Source organism: Rhinatrema bivittatum, chromosome 16, assembly GCF_901001135.1.
Source record: "Rhinatrema bivittatum chromosome 16, aRhiBiv1.1, whole genome shotgun sequence".
Classification (NCBI taxonomy): domain Eukaryota; kingdom Metazoa; phylum Chordata; class Amphibia; order Gymnophiona; family Rhinatrematidae; genus Rhinatrema; species Rhinatrema bivittatum.
This window is the reverse complement of record NC_042630.1, coordinates 10632937-10650291: the sequence shown is the minus strand read 5'-3', so window position 1 is coordinate 10650291 and position 17355 is coordinate 10632937. Positions and strand designations below refer to the sequence as shown.

General features: G+C 40.6%; 3 protein-coding genes across 3 annotated transcripts; all 3 read left to right on the top strand.

Annotated features, from left to right (window-relative positions):
- The first annotated feature begins 1063 nt into the window (after window positions 1-1063).
- On the top strand, window positions 1064-1816 carry LOC115078146 (olfactory receptor 11G2-like). Its single transcript, XM_029580841.1, has one exon. The coding sequence runs from the start codon at window positions 1064-1066 to the stop codon at window positions 1814-1816; it is 753 nt and encodes a 250-aa protein (XP_029436701.1).
- A 5690-nt stretch (window positions 1817-7506) lies between these two features.
- Window positions 7507-8478, top strand: LOC115077211 (olfactory receptor 11G2-like). The gene has a single exon (XM_029579496.1). The coding sequence runs from the start codon at window positions 7507-7509 to the stop codon at window positions 8476-8478; it is 972 nt and encodes a 323-aa protein (XP_029435356.1).
- Window positions 8479-16086: 7608 nt separating this feature from the next.
- On the top strand, window positions 16087-17058 carry LOC115077210 (olfactory receptor 11G2-like). Its single transcript, XM_029579495.1, has one exon. It carries the CDS (start codon window positions 16087-16089, stop codon window positions 17056-17058), a length of 972 nt encoding a protein of 323 aa, XP_029435355.1.
- The last annotated feature ends 297 nt before the right edge of the window (window positions 17059-17355 follow it).

Sequence of the window (17355 nt, the reverse complement as noted above, 5' to 3'; positions counted from 1 at the left end):
TATGCACGCCAGATTGAAATATTCATTCAATTCATCTCTTTAGACTATTTTTTAAAACATGCCCAGTGTATTTAAAATATATTATAATAAAGAAAAATGATTCTATTACATAGCATACTCATTATGCTATGTCAGTGTATGTACAATAATCGTGTGCTTTCAGTAATCTTCTGTAGAAACAGGGTATATGATTCGGAAGACGTACACTGCAGTTATAAACCAAGATTTATTGAAAGAAGATTCCCTTTCCATAGGGAACACAGTTAATGGGTGGGGGCCTTTTGTGTCATTGAGGGAAAGATATTAAAGCAAAATCCCTAAGGATCTTCAAGTAAGTATTTCCAGGTTAAACATCCTTCCTGACTCAAAGGTGATTTTATTTATTTTATTTATTTAAAGTTTTTCTATACCGGCATTCACAATAGATATCGCATCATGTCGGTTTACAATTAACAAGTGGATAGGTAACAAAAAAGGTAAAAACTAATATTTATCTTAATAATAATAATAATAATAATAATCGTAGTAATAATAATAAAACATTAAACAAGAGAAGGCTAAGGTATGCAGTTACAATAAAACAAGGGCGTAATACAACTTGGAGCATAGAAAAGAAGCAGGGGATTAAATCGAAAGAACGTAAATGCCAGTCAATGTGCTTAAGGCATTAGTGAATTGTCTTTATGGGATTAAATCCATGGATCAGTACTTATCAAATAGCATCTCACCCAGCTGAAACGTGCAGTGGCACAACTAGTCTACAGAGATCTATCCAGCTTAATGTTACAGGTATAAAATGGATAGAATGTTTCCTCTGAGTGAACTTAATACTCTTTAATTTTAATGGTTAACGTTCCTTTTTCCATCCATCCTGTTTCCTCAAAACGTCTCCTACTAACCCTTGATAAAGCCCACTAACTGTTTCCAACAACTTACTCAAACATTCATTATTCAAACAGGTGGACATCTTGAAGCTACTATGGAGAGATACAACGCCACCATTCTGACTGAGTTTGTGTTACTGGGCTTCCACTTTGATCATCCTCAGCAGATCCTGTTCTTTATGGGACTCCTCATCATGTACATTTTAACCATCATGTCCAATATCCTCATCATTGCAGTGGTAAAGGAGAATTACCATCTCCACAAACCCATGTACTTCTTCCTCTCCAATTTCTCCTTCCTGGAGATCTGTTACATCACAACCACGTTGCCTAAAATTCTGAAAGATAGCCTGAGCAAGAAAAAGACTATTTCAGCTGCTGGTTGCTTTGTCCAATTTTATTTCTTCTTTACATTTGCAGCCACAGAAGATTTTTTCCTCATGGTCATGGCCTATGACCGTTATGTAGCCATCTGTAGTCCTTTGCGATATACGATCATCATGACTGAAAATGTATGTATCAGGATGGCTTTAGGGTGCTGGGTCATGGGTGCATTGGTTATACTTTTGCCAGTCATCAGTTTGTCCAGGATGAGTTTCTGTGGCTCTCTTGAGATTGATCATATAGTCTGTGACTTTCTACCTCTGATGAAGCTTGCCTGCAAGAGAGGCTCAATCACAGAAAACAGTTCTCTCATTCTTGCCTGGTTCATAGTGCCAGGCTGCTTCATTTTTATAATAACATCTTATGGACACATCATCACTACTGTACTGAAGATGTCCTCTACCATTGCACAGAGCAAGGCCTTCACCACCTGTGTCTCCCACCTCTCAGTGGTCTTTATCTTCTATGGAACAATCATGTTCATGTATGTAAGACCCTCTGCTGGTTATACCTACTACCTGGAGAAGAAATATCTCTTTTCTATATAGTGGTGACTCCATTACTAAATCCTATGATCTATAGCCTCAGAAACAATGAGATGAGGAAGGCATTGGCTAAAGCAGCAAATAAGTTCAAAGGTTTGACAAGGAGATCTGGAATACAGAACCTGTCTTTTCAATAGGCAGTCATATTGCAAACTCTAATATTCTCAAACCTAGACTACTGTAACTTCGTACTACTAGGTCTTCTAGCAAATCATTTAAAACCACTACAAATATTACAAAATGCCACAGCAAGACTTTTATTGAGATCTAGAAAATATGACCTCATCACACCCTTGCTGTGTCACAGCATTGGTTACAGCACAATCCTGAATCTACTATAAAGTTCTAATGATAATATTCAACATCATTCATTACAATAACACTAGCCTATTAGGAATGACACTACAACCCTACAACCCTCAATGAATACTAAGATCTCAAAATAAAGGACTATTGACTATTGCCACAATACGGAGTCCACATCTGATGACAATAAGAGATTGCGTGTTTTCAAAACACTCTGGAATTCTCTGCTTGAGACATTACGTACTTTACCAGATAGAAAGAGATTTAAATGTGACTTAAAAACATGGCTATTCAAAAACATATATAAATTAACTTTAAAAAATTTGGAAAAAAGAGAGCCAAAAAGACAAGAAGGACAACAGATAGCCAAATCATGAAGATTTAATCAAAAAAAGTGTGAGATTATCAAAGCAACCCACCGACTAAGAGGTGAAAATTATCATTTCATTTTAATTTCCTGTATTCATTGCCTAATGTGCTAGATCAAAAATAAATATGTACTAGAAAATTTCACTTGAATAGATATTAATACCTGTCTATGACTATTACCCCAGTAACCAATCATTATTTGTTTGTTGAATTATAACTATGAATGTCACTTTGTAAACCGATGTAATAATCTACACATGGAATGATGATGTAAAATGTCCAAATAAATAAATGTAGAAATACAAATTCTGCAGCAATTAAAATATCCATCTGGTGATAAAAGTCATTGAGGCCAATATACTAACCAGTGGCAAATGTAATGCCACATGGAAAATCATAACATACATAATCACAGTTTTCATGTTTTTATACTCATTTATTTCCATTTTAACACAAACTTTGTCCTTGCAAAGTCATTTAAAAAATAATTGTATAATTATTAATAGGCTAAAGAATCATGAAAATCAGCTGAATGGCAATTTTTGCATAGCAAAATGATGTTCATAAAACTGCACAAAATGGCAATATTCCACATAACTATACCCCATGAAATTATGGTAAAGATTTTTTTAAATAAATTTCATAATTTCATACAGACTTTATTGCAAGAAAATCACCATAAATTGTCAAGGATTACTTCCATAGCCTTTATCCAGTCGAAACATTTTCAGTTTTCTAATGCTACCATGATACCTGACCAAAAGTGTTGTGTTCTGGTGGTTATGTGTGCCCTTGGGCCTCAGCCCGACCCCAGATGCGTCCAGGACCGAGCCGAGGGTTGACGGCATGCTCCAGCATGGCTGACAGGCTGATCCTCTGCCAGGCCTGCAAGTTCCCAAGGCCAACATCCAAGGATGTTGGAAGTTGAATGGTCCTCCGGCCATTCCGAGCCCTTTCGGACCTGCTGCGAACAGCATGGAGCAGCAGGCCTGGCCTGAGGTTGAGGGCAGGCGGAGGCCTTGACAAGTAGACATGACAGCAGGATCGATGCAGCGGCATCGCGGATGAAGACATGACAGCAGGATCGATGCAGCAGCATCGCGGACGAAGACATGCTCCTATATTGCGCATGACATGTGCGATTTGTGTGAATACCAAGTGGCTGCCATTGTGTTGCATGGATGGATGAAAGTGTAGACAAGATGCCTGTCAAGTCTTCAGCTGTGACGGCCAGCTTTGGCCTGATCACCCATGCCCCCATACATCTCCTTCATCCTGAACAAGTGAATCCTGCTCCTGCTACTGGCCATGACATTGTCAGAGGGGGTGAGGCCTCGATGGCCCTGTGTACCCAATGCCAGAATATTACAGTTTCATGAAATGTAATGAGCTTAATTGAACTACAACTCATGCGAGGGCATGGTCAAGCTATAGAGATTGCATAATGGTCTAGGGTTTAATTGATAGTTGAATTTAGAATTATAATTGATCCTAAGCTGCGGCTGTATTCATCCAATAAAGATCATTATTTATGAAAAATGTTGTGCCAGAGAGCTTTGCTCATGGCAGAATTAATTGAAATTGGTGGGGATGCAGGGAGGGACAGTGTTGTACACCCCGTCCGAATCCGGCTCATGCACAGGCCTGTTCACCTCTCTAGCTCCTCTGCAGGTCCTGGGTCAGCCTCCCTAGCGGCAGCCGCGAGCTCTTCCAGGCCTCGGCGTCCCGCGGCGGCAGTCGCTGGCCTCACGCCGGAGTTCGACGCCTTCCGTGGCATTGGCCACGCCCCTATGTGCACGCGTATGGATCTCCCAGCCTCTTGTAGGGCATGGGGCGGGTCCTAGCTCTGCGGCGCACCCTGATTGAAGGAACTAATTAAGGAAGTTCCTGCCTGCACTTCCTTGCCTTGGCAATTGGCTTGCAATGTATTGTGTGCTATATTGTCACTGCGTGCTAAGCCTTGTTCCAGTCTCGTTCCAGTCTCATTCCAGTCTCATTCCAGTCTCGTTCCAGCCTTGTTCCAGGATCCTACTGTTCCAGCCTTGTTCCAGGATCCTACTGTTCCAGCGTCCTTCTGTTCCTGTTTCCGTCTGTTGTCTCCCCAGGTAGTACCCTCAGACTGTCTCTCTGGTACTGACCAATCTGCCTGCTGCCTGCCTTCTGACCTTGGCTTGTTCCTTGACCATTCTGCCTGCTGCCTGCCTTCTGACCTCGGCCTGCCTTGTGATCTCATCTGACCTCCAGAACCTGACCTCTACTTCGTTGACTACTCTCAGACTGATTCCTGGTATCCAAGTTCTTCTTTGGCTGACACTCCTCGGACTGACCTTCGGATTCTGACCCCTGCCTGATTGACCATGTCTTCTGATTCTGGCTCTGTCTCTTGCCTTCTCATAGCCTACGCTGTTCTGGTCTTCCTTGCTCCATCAGACCTCCAGCCTCGAACCGAACATGCTACTTTCCTGTCCGTGGGCTCGCCTGTCTAACATCTCTCCAGGAGACCCTCTGAGGGCCACCTAAGTCCAAGTGGCCTGGGTCCCTACGGGCTCCACCCGGGAGGACCGTGGGCTTCCAGTGGTGAAGTTCATCCTAGCCTCTGTATCCCCCAGTGCTCCACCTCCTGGAGGCAGGTGCTTCCTGGTCCCTACCAGGGAGCTGTTCTCCACTGCTCCAGGACAAGGGTCTACCCCTGAGCGCAACAGAGAGGGTGCAGGTGAGAGATTTTATGTGGGATTGAAGGAGGTGAGTACGCCTATGACACGACAACAAAAAGGAAAGGTAAAGAGTCAGGAAGCAATAGGAGAGGGAAGTTGAGGGAGAGAGGCTGAAACTCACAGAGAGACAGAAGGAAAGGATAAAAGACAGACAGGGAGAGAGAGGGAGACACACAAAAGAATAAGACAGCAAGAAAAAGTTTGTTCCTCGCTCCAAGGTTCATTTTCTCAGATCTGCAGAGGGAATAAAAACTCTGAGGTGATGCAACCCATCCCCTTCCTTCTGTAGTTCAGAAACAGTTAAATTCAGAGCATCTCCAGAAGGAGATGTAAAACGTGGCAAGCCAGACATGGAGCACCCCTACCTTTCCATACATGATAGACACAGGTGGGATGCAACAACAGCACTGACTCCCTGATTAAGGTAAGGGCTTTAGCAAGGTTTCTTTAATTAAATAAAACTGCTTTTCCTTATTTTTCCTGGATTATCAAATAATTAGTCATGCATCTAGCCAGGGCTTTAAAATGTATTCATTTGAAGATTATTCTTGCTAAAATTCTCTCTTTATGGACCCAGCTCAGAGGATCCTCTAAAACTCCCAAACAAGAGACTTTCTGTAACCACAAACATAGAATAATATCAACTAATAAGGGTTCCCATTCAGGTGCAGCTCTCCCTCTTTATAGGCAGCATCAGGAGGGTTTATTTGTGCAGGATGCGATAGTTGTGTTGCACATGAACCAAGCCATCAACTTTGTATATACACCATAACTTTGCAACACAGAAAATGTACAGCATGGGTAGGGATTGCTCACGGACGATCTGATTTTAATTGATGCCTGAAATGTGAACAAAATTCAAAAACTATTTTGAAAAGCTTAAAATACAGGTATCAACTCATTACTTCACAATACAGAAAGTGTACAGCATAGGTATGTTTTTATTAAGTACACAGGATCTAATTATAAATCATGCCTGAAATTTGAACAAAATTCTAAATCTAAAACACATATTTGGCAAAGTAAGATCACCATAAATATGTTTTTTTGTTGTTGCCGAGAACATTGTTTTAAGTAAAACCTATAAATCACAGGGCACAGATGGCTGTTTTGAGCACCAGCTGTTCTGGTTTTACCTAATAGAGAGGTACCTTTGATTGATTTCTGTGGTCCTTGTGGGAACTGGGCTGCTGGTATACAGCTGCGGCAATGTCACTGACTTAGAAAAAAAACTACGTCATTGCAGGGTTAAAAATATGTATATATATAAAAAAGGAATAAAAAGAAAAATGTTACTGAACTTATTTTTGGATTTCAATGCAACTTAATTATCTTTGGAGGGGGTTAGATTTTTTTCAATGCTGCTTAAATTGATCATTTGTTTTAATTTGATTCTGTCTCCCATCTGTCAGGAAAGGCAAGCCTTCCCCCTCAGTCACTATACTGGTCCAAGTATCCTCAAAATCCAAACATTCTAACGAAGTTGGTTTCCCTGTTGCTTCCAGCTCACCCCTCTCACCCTTCAGGTTCTCATGATGTGCTCCTTTACCATTTCTATCGCCCTGTTTACCTCAACAGCAACAAAATGTGAGCCAATCAGCTCAATTATGCAAGTCAGATTGAAAAATTCATGCATTTCATCTGTTTAGACTGTTTATCATTTAATATAATAATGCTCAATGTATTTCAAATACTGTATATTAAAATAAAAAAACTCAGACTATTAAACAGCACATAAATTAAAATCAGTGTATGTGATTGTGTACTTTCAGTCATTTTTTGTAGAAAATATGTACATGATTTGGAAGATCTGTAGTATAATACATACCTAGGTTTTTTGAAAGAAGATTCCCATTCTGTAGGAAAATACTTAATAATAAGGGGACTTTTGTATCATTAAAGGAAAGATAATAAATGATATCCTTTTGGAACTTCATGCAAGGGTTTCCATATTAAAAAAACTCAAATGCGATGGCATTGAATACATTGATCAGTATTTATCAGATACAATCTCACCCAAGAGAAACACCCAATGTCAAAACTAGTCTACAGGAATGGATTCACTTTAATATTAGAGGTATAAAGTGGATAAAATGTCTTCTTTCCACAGTAGATTTCATAGTTACTCTCAGGGTAAAGGACTGTTTCCTCTGAGTAAACATCACAGTTCTTTTTCATTTTAATGGCTGACCCTCCTCCTTCCATCCATCCTGTACTCAATCTCAAAATGTCTCCTACTTGCTCCAGATAAAGCCCACTAACCATTCACTGCAACTTATTCAAACAGGTGGACATCTTGAAGCCATGGAGAGATACAACGCCACCACTGTGACAGAGTTTGTGTTACTGGGATTCCACTTCAGTCATCTTCAGCAGACCCTATTCTTCATGGGACTCCTCTTCATGTACATTTTAACCATCATGTCCAATATCCTCATCATTGCAGTGGTAAAGGAGAACTTACATCTTCACAAACCCATGTATTTCTTCCTCGCCAATTTCTCCTTCCTTCAGATCTGTTATGTCACAACCACATTGCCTAAAATTCTGACAGATGCCCTGAGCAAAAAAAAAACCATTTCAGTTGCTGGTTGCTTTATCCAATTTTATTTCTTGTTTTACTTTGGAGCCACAGAGCATTTTTTTCTCATGATCATGGCCTATGACCGTTATGTAGCCATCTGCAGTCCCTTGCGATATACGACCTCCATGACCGAAAAAGTATGCATCAGGATGGCTTTGGGGTGCTGGGTTGTGGGTGCCTTGGTTGTACTGTTGCCAGTCATCGGTTTGTCCAGGATGAGATTTTGTGGCTCTCTTAATATTGATCATATATTCTGTGACTTTCTACCTCTGATGAAACTTGCCTGCATCAGAGGTTCACTGACTGAAAACAGCTTTCTCATTCTTGCCTGGGTCATAATTCTGGGATGCTTCAGTTTCATAATGTTATCATATGGTAACATCATCGTCACTGTACTGAAAATGTCCTCTAGCAAAGGGCAGAGCAAGGCCTTTTCTACCTGTGTCTCCCACCTCTCAGTGGTCTTTATCTACTTTGGGACTGTCATTTTCATGTATGTAAGGCCCTCAGCTAGCTATTCCTACAAGCTGGAAAAAGAGGTATCCCTTTGCTATATAGCAGTGACTCCATTTTTGAATCCCATGATCTACAGCCTCAGAAACAATGAGATGAGGGAGGCTTTGGCCAAAGCAGCAAAGAAGTGCAAAGGTTTGACAAGGAAGCCTGGAATCCGGGGCCTAGCTTCTCAGTAGACAGATGTTATACTACAAATTCTCAGCATTTTATAATTTCCTTATGTTAATAACAGTCAAGTACTAGATACTAATCTGTGAATTGCCTCACAAAAGTATTTTCACATGAAAAACCAACCAATCTCCATTTGAAAATTCTTATGTGCATCATTTGCTATTTTCCAAATATTATGGCAATTTCTTATGTCCTTATTTTCTTATGTTCTTATTAATGAGCTGCAGAATCATGCAAATCAGCTCATTAGCAATAATTATATAGGAAAATTACATTCAGATAATTGCACAAAGCAGGGATTTTTCAAAAAACATAACCACACCTTATGAAAGTGTAGTTAAGATTTTTGCTATAAAATCCATCATTTCATGAAGACTTAATTGCAAGTATTGTCAGAAGTTGCCTAGAATTTCACCCATAGCTTCTGACCAACAGAAGAACTCACCCAATTGCCCATATTCCTACCTCATGCCTTTCAGCAACAGAAGAGCATTCTCCCTTGTTTACTCCCTTCTACCACTACCAATAACCTACAGAAAAGCTTCCCAACAGCTTACACACCCATCTACATCTTACAATGAACTGAAGAGCTGTCAGCATTACCTATGCTCTTTTTCACTCCATCTGACCAAGGGAAAGACTTGTCCAGCTTCTGTGCTAACTTCTACAGCCTCTAACAAAACTAGATCTCTTCAAACTTCCTGTGCTTCTTTCTACCCACTACATATTCATTAGAAGATCCCTCCTCTATTCAATACGTGCATCCCGTAGTGTTAGTCATTCCCCATGTTCTTTTATATCCCTTGTTAACAATCCCCATATTTAAATGTTTAATGTGTTTGACAATGGTAACGCATGAGTTCCTGCAAATTTTGTTTAAATGTAAACCAATGTGATATGTAAAATCGAACACCGATATATAAAAATAAATAAATAAATAAATAAATATCTTCTGATCAATAAAGGAACTCTCCCAGTATTCCATGCCGCCTTCTATGGCCTCTGAATGCTGGGCTCCTCAGCACACACATAATCTGTTTCAGATTTCTGGCTGATTATGTTTGTAAGTGAAATGTTATGGTAAATGACTCCATAAGCAGGCTGATGCAATACAGTGCGCTCAGCCAAGCACTGGTTAACCTGAGGTTGGACACGTGTTTTCAACACGCATCTACATCCTCTTATGCCATAAGGGGATTAGCGTGGCCAAAACGTGTGTCCAACTCCCTGTGAAGCTAATAGCACTCATACCATGCAAATGCATGCTGATGAAGCTATTAGCTATTCTCCCCTGATTCAAAAAAGAAATGTATGCCCGATGAATAATTTTTACCCTCAGTAATTAATGCCTGACTGGAGCAGGCTTTCATTTCTGAGCAGCCCAAAAAGTGTACAGAAAAGCAGAAAATATTGCTTTTCTGTACTTCCTCCAACTTAATATCGTGGTGATATTAAGTCGGAGGAACACAAATGAAAACAATCCTTAAAAAAAATAAATGTGTCAGTGGTCAGGTTATGAAAAGGTATGCTCAATTAACCAGCTTGTACAATCTATTAAACCTGTGGTGTGTAAATAATGTTAGTAATGGTTTGAACCTGGCACCTAATTGGCCCAAGGAGAAGAAGTTGGTCTTGTGAATTGAACCCATGACATGACAGTGTGTAGTACTTTCACTAAGTGATTTGGCTGGCTGACTACAACCATTTCCTGGTTGACTACACATCAGTGCATTTCATTTGTTAGTCATCCTGGATTTCATAACCTATCCACTTGATGATCAAGTTAACTGAAGTTCAATCATGGCTTTCTCTTCAGATAATTCAATGCTTCTAAAGCCGAAGAACTGTTCATGAACCAGACATCCATCACCTCTTCAAATTTAAATCTGTGTTACTTCTTTTCTTTTTTCACTCAGTCGTTACCCTCAGCTCTTCCATTCAAAAGTTGGTGTCACTTTTGAGTTCAAATTTGATCTGTTTCACATCTTTAATACAGAATTTGTAAGAATGACTTCATCAACTGTGAAGTGATGCCTTGTGTTCAACACTTTCCCTTTCCAACAAGACCTTCATTCTGGTTTGCACTTCATTGATTTTTGATTACCACAAGTTGCTTCTGCCGAGGCCTCTCAAGCCTCATATCTCTCCATCCCCTAAGTATATCCAAGATACTTTTTTTCAGTTCCTCATCCATTTTAAATGTATTCCTTGCAGAACTCTACCATCTCATTCCCTGGCAGAGTCTAGCTCAAATGTTGCCTATTTGTATTCAAAGTTGTTCATAGATTTGTTTCAGCCCATGTCTTTGACCTTGTCACAAACCAGGTATATTCCAGCAGGCTAGTGGTGAACTTGGGCAGATGGATATTCAGGCAACAGCCTCACTAGATTTGGTATCTGTTTTTATCATAACAAAGCATGGTGGTAAGAAAATGGCAGGAATGGATGGCTGGGTGTTGGGTGAAGAGTTTCTCTTTATAAATGTAATGTATAGGACCCCCCCCCCCCCCCCCCGATCTGCAAACTATCAGAACAGTTTAAAAACTGCTGCCTTACTGACTCAGTACAAAAAGGCATAAAAATACAGGTATCAAATAAAAACACACTTCTTGACTACCTATTAGGAGCTAATTGCAGAAAAGCTCTTATCTGCCATGTGCAGCTTCAATGAGCATGTATGCAAAAACAAGAAAAACCTTAAGGCCGGATTTTAAAAGGGCCATGCATGCAAATAGCAGCGCACACCGTGCGCATTTTCAAAAGGCCCCAGCCATGCACGTAACTGCCGATAAGCGCACATGCCGGTCCTGAAAAAGGCATGGGTTGGGGGTGGGGTCTAGGCGGGTAGGGGCGGAGCAGGGCAGGATGGAGGCCAGCCGGGACAGAGGTTATTAGCTGCTGTTCTGGGGAAGCACGTGCCGGCAGCTGGCCGGCCCGTGCAAGTTGCTTCTGCTCTGACAGAGCAGTAAGTAAAAAAATAAAAAAATTCTTATAGTTAAATAGGGGCTAGAGGTCAGGGTGGAGACAGGAAAGGGACAGAAGGTTAGGCAGGGGGGGTAGGGAACTTCGCTCCCAGTCCACTCCTTCATTGGAGTGGGCTGGAAGGGAACTGGGGGAGGCGCGATTGGGTCGCCACACATAATATTCGAAAATTCACCCTCCCTGTGTGCCACCTGCACATGCACACGCGGATTATAAATGCGCATGGCCAATGGATTTTATAACATGCATGTGCAGGCGCGCACATGTTATAAAATTGGCGTGTACATGTGCTTGCGCTGGGAACCGTGCACACATGGACTTGCACGCGTCTCTTTTAAAATCTACCCCTTAGTGTCTGAGCGATTGCTGACAGCATTTAACGAGGCCTCATTTTTAGTTCCCACTGAACCCGTTGTCAGTTTGCGATTGTCAGGGAGGAAGGCAAACTTTATTGCTGTACTTTGAGAGCTGTTTGCTCGATCATCAGGGTGATTTTATTTGAGCAGAATTAATTAACTGCTGGACCCATTCTTTGTTAAATGCCGTCATTGGGTTTTGTGATAAAAATCAATGTCATGTGATCAAGTATAATCAAGATGTCAGCGGATCTGTTTAATGAACATATATTCACCTATGTATGGTTGGAGAATGAGTGTGGTATGTGTGCATATTTTATGTGAGACGTCTCTGATTTATTTACATTTATTTACATTTTTCAAGAGGTTTTTTGATTGTATGTATTTAATCTCAACTGTGTGCAATATAGAGTAGGACTATCTATATGGATATTATAGTTTTTTAGTTAGGTATTTTCTAAATTATCTAATATTTTTTCAATAAAGATGAAGCTTTGATTTTATAACAGCTTCAATGAGAATGTATGCAAAAACAAGAAAAACCTTAAGACTGGATTTTAAAAGAGCCACATGCGAAAATACCGGCAAATATGCGTGTAGCTGGGCCCTAGGTGGGTAGGAGTGATGCAGCGCAGAGGCCTTGACTACCTATCTGGAGCTAATACTTTCTCCTCAGATCAGAATAGACTGAGCAAAAGAAACTCAAAATGTCAGTACTGCTGCCCATGGTGCTGAAGAGAACACAATGCACATATCAATGCACCCATATCGCTAATACAGGTGTTTTCTCACACAAAATAAATATTGTGGTCTCAGAGTGCAGCCACCAAATCCTCCTGGTGGCCAATTTGGAAAATATTTCTCCAGAACTGTCAATCACCCTTCCAACCCTTCCAGATGCACATACTCACCCCACTCCACCCCTTTCTAAAGTATTAATGCACTTCCATAGTAACATATAGTAACATAGTAATGATGGCAGAAAAAGACCAAAATGGTCCATCTAGTCTGGCCAGAAAGCTTTCCAAGGTAGTAACAGCCACTCCATGGGAGTGGTCAGGTAGAGTCAGGAAGCAGGCCAAAGTCAGGGCAGGCGTTGGTCAAGCAGCATCAGTTTCTAGTCACAGGTCAAGGAAAGCAGAGATCAGGCATTGTTGGTATCCAAGTAGAGGTCAGGGCAGGCAGAGACAGAATCCAAGCCAGGGTCAGGAGCCAAGTATCAGTCAGAGGAGGGGACATGGAGACAAGGATGAGAACAGGCAAGACATGGAATGGGTCAACAAGCAAGACATGGACAGGGGAATGAGACAGGTAACAGGAGAGCGAAAAGGCAAGGCAAGGAGTAGGACTGGAGTCAAGGCAAGCAAGGAGTGGAACAAAGCAAGAGACAAGGTAGACAAGGTGAGGAGCTGAGATGGAGAGAAGCAGTCAAGACGAGGAGTAGCAATACACACACTGCTGACAAGACAGGAGGACCTGATGCTGAGGTGTTGAGTGGGAGCACGTCAGGGCTTTAAATATTCTGCCACACTGATGTCATCACCTGGTGCTGCCACTTCAGTTCCCACCTTGGTCTATGCATATTCAGGTCACTGCTGCTCATGTGCACCTAAGGACAGCATGAGGGAGAGGGAGATTACATTAGATCGTGGCAGCGTCTCTGCTGCAGGTGATGTTCGCTGAGCCCCGGGATGAGTAGGCCGGTTGTGGAGCTGTCCTGCAACCCGCCTATCATTACACCACCCACTGATTCTCTGCCCAGCCACTGTAACTTCCATCGCTCAGCAACAACTATTTAGATACTGTGGCTAGCTGGCTAGATAAAGAGTTAGGTAGAGAGACTGGACCCTAGGTGAATGGGTAGATAGATAATGTCAAGGGATGCTAGAAAACAAGATACAATGAAGAGAGAACAGAGGGAAAGAGAATGGACAAGAGGCAGGAAGCAGTGGAAGAGAGAGAGGGAAGTTGAGGGAGGGAGGTAGACAGTCACAGAGAGATGGAAGGAAAAGATAAGAGACAGACAGACAGACGGGGAAACAAACCCCCAAGGAAGAAGAAAGTGAGGGACTTTTGTGTTGCTCGCCCCAAGGTTCAGTTTTCACAGATCTGCAGGGGAATAAGAACTCTGAGGTGATGCAATCAGTCCCCTCCCATGCGCGATTCAGAAACAATTAAATTCTGAGCATCTCCAGACGGAGACGCAAACCATGGCAAGCTAGACAGGGAGCGCCCCTTCCTTCCTGTGTTACACACAGGTGGGATATATCAGCAGCAGTGACTCCCAGAGAAACGTAAGTGCTTTATCAATACTTTTTTAAAAAAAAAGAATTATCCTTAATTTTGCCTGGTTTATCAAATAAATCCTCAGGCAGCTAGCCAGGATTTCTTTTGAAGAGTTATGATTATTCTTGCTAATATTCTTCCTTTATAGGGCCAGCTCAGAGGATCTTCTGGCACTCACAGACAGGAAACAACCTGAAAACAAAAACATAGAATAAGATCAAATAGTTATTTATTTATTTTTTATATACCGACATTCAATCTGACATATCACATCGGTTTACATTCAGGTACTGTAGGTATTTTAGATAAGTACAATCATGATAGTGCAGCTAGACCCTCTTTATAAAATGGGGGAAGGGTAGCGTCAGCTTGGTAGGTTATAAGGAGGGTTTATTTGTGCATAATGGGAGTCTTGTGATGCACAATAACCAAGACACAACTCACCAGGTACATCCTGACTTTACAACACAGAGAATGGATGTCATAGGTAGGGTAGTTGATGGACGAACTGATTTTAATTGTTGTCTGAAATGTAAACAAAATTCAAAATCTATTTTAAAATGCTTAAAATAGGGGTATCAACTCATTACTTCACAATACAGAAAATGTACAGCATAGGTATGTTTTTATTAAGTACACAGGATCTAATTATAAATCATGCCTGAAATTTGAACAAATTTCTAAATCTAAAACACATATTTGGCAAAGTAAGATCACCATAAATATGGTTTTTTGTTGTTGCCAAGAACATTGTTTTAAGTAAAACCTATAAATCACAGGGCACAGATGGCTGTTTTGAGCACCAGCTGTTCTGGTTTTACCTAATATAGAGGAACCTTTGATTGATTTCTGTGGTCCTTGTGGGAACTGGGCTGCTGGTATACAGATGCGGCAATGTCACTGACTTAGGAAAAAACAAGAGCCAACTACGTCATTGCAGGGTTAAAATATATATATATATAAAAAAGGAATAAAAAAGAAAAATGTAACTGAAGTTATTTTTGGATTTCAATGGAACTTAATTATCTTTGGAGGGGCTTAGATTTTTTTCAATGCTGCTTAAATTGATCATTTGTTTTAATTTGATTCTGTCTCCCATCTGTCAGGATAGGCAAGCCTTCCCCCTCGGTCACTATACTGGTCCAAGTATCCTCAAAATCCAAATATTCTAATGAGGCTGGTTTCCCTGTTGCTTCCAGCTCACCCCTCTCACCCTTCAGGTTCTCGTGATGTGCTCCTTGGCCATTTCTATCGCCCTGTTTACCTCAACAGCAACAAAATGTGAGCCAATCAGCTCAATTATGCAAGTCAGATTGAAAATTTCATGCATTTCATCTGTTTAGACTGTTTATCATTTAACAAAATAATGCTCAATGTATTTCAAATACTGTATATTAAAATTAAAAAAAACTCAGACTATTAAACAGCACATAAATTAAAATGTGTATGTGATTGTGTGCTTTCAGTCATTTTTTTGTAGAAAATATGTACATGATTTGGAAGATCTGTAGTATAGTTACATACCTAGCTTTTTTGAAAGAGGATTCCCATTCTGTAGAAAAATAGGGGGACTTTTGTATCATTAAGGGAAATATAATAAATGATATCCTTCTGGAACTTCATGCAAGTGTTTCCATATTAAAAAACCCAAATGTGAAGGCATTGAATACATTGATCAGTATTTATCAGATAGAATCTCACCCAAGAGAAACACCCAATGTCAAAACTAGTCTACAGGAATGGATTCACTTTAATATTAGAGGTATAAAGTGGATAAAATGTCTTCTTTCCACAGTAGATTTCATAGTTACTCTCAGGGTAAAGGACTGTTTCCTTTGAGTAAACAACACAGTTCTTTTTCATTTTAATGGCTGACCCTCCTCCTTCCATTCATCCTCTACTCAATCTCAAAATGTCTCCTACTTGCTCCAGATAAATCCCACTAACCATTCACTGCAACTTATTCAAACAGGTGGACATCTTGAAGCCATGGAGAGATACAATGCCACCACTGTGACAGAGTTTGTGTTACTGGGATTCCACTTCAGTCATCTTCAGCAGACCCTATTCTTCATGGGACTCCTCTTCATGTACATTTTAACCATCATGTCCAACATCCTCATCATTGCAGTGGTAAAGGAGAACTTACATCTTCACAAACCCATGTATTTCTTCCTCGCCAATTTCTCCTTCCTTCAGATCTGTTATGTCACAACCACATTGCCTAAAATTCTGATGGATACCCTGAGCAAAAAAAAAAACATTTCAGCTGCTGGTTGCTTTATCCAGTTTTATTTCTTGTTTTACTTTGGAGCCACAGAGCATTTTTTTCTCATGATCATGGCCTATGACCGTTATGTAGCCATCTGCAGTCCCTTGCGATATACGACCACCATGACCGAAAAAGTGTGCCTCAGGATGGCTTTGGGGTGCTGGGTTGTAGGTGCCTTGGTTGTACTGTTGCCAGTCATCGGTTTGTCCAGGATGAGCTTCTGTGGCTCTCTTGAGATTGATCATATATTCTGTGACTTTCTACCTCTGATGAAACTTGCCTGCATCAGAGGTTCACTGACTGAAAACAGCTTTCTCATTCTTGCCTGGGTCATAATTCTGGGATGTTTCAGTTTCATAATGTTATCATATGGTAACATCATCGTCACTGTACTGAAAATGTCCTCTACCAAAGGGAAGAGCAAGGCCTTTGCCACCTGTGTCTCCCACCTCTCGGTGGTCTTTATCTTCTATGGGACTGTCACTTTCATGTATGTAAGGCCCTCAGCTAGCTATTCCTACAAGCTGGAAAAAGAGGTATCCCTTTGCTATTTAGCAGTGACTCCATTTTTGAATCCCATGATCTACAGCCTCAGAAACAATGAGATGAGGGAGGCTTTGGCCAAAGCAGCAAAGAAGTGCAAAGGTTTGACAAGGAAGCCTGGAATCCGGGGCCTAGCTTCTCAGTAAATAGATGTTATACTACAAATTCTCAGCATTTTAGAATGTCCTTAAGTTAATAACAGTCACTAGATACTTATCTGTGAACTGCCTCACAAATGTATTTTCACATGAAAAAACATAACCAATCTCTGTTTGAAAATTCTTATGTGCCTCATTTGCTATTTTGCAAAACCTAATTTTGTACTCATGAAGACATTTACAAATATTATGTTAAATTATTAATGAGCTGCAGAATCATGCAAATCAGCTCATTAGCAATAATCATATAGGAAAATTACATTCAGATAATTGCATAAAGCAGAT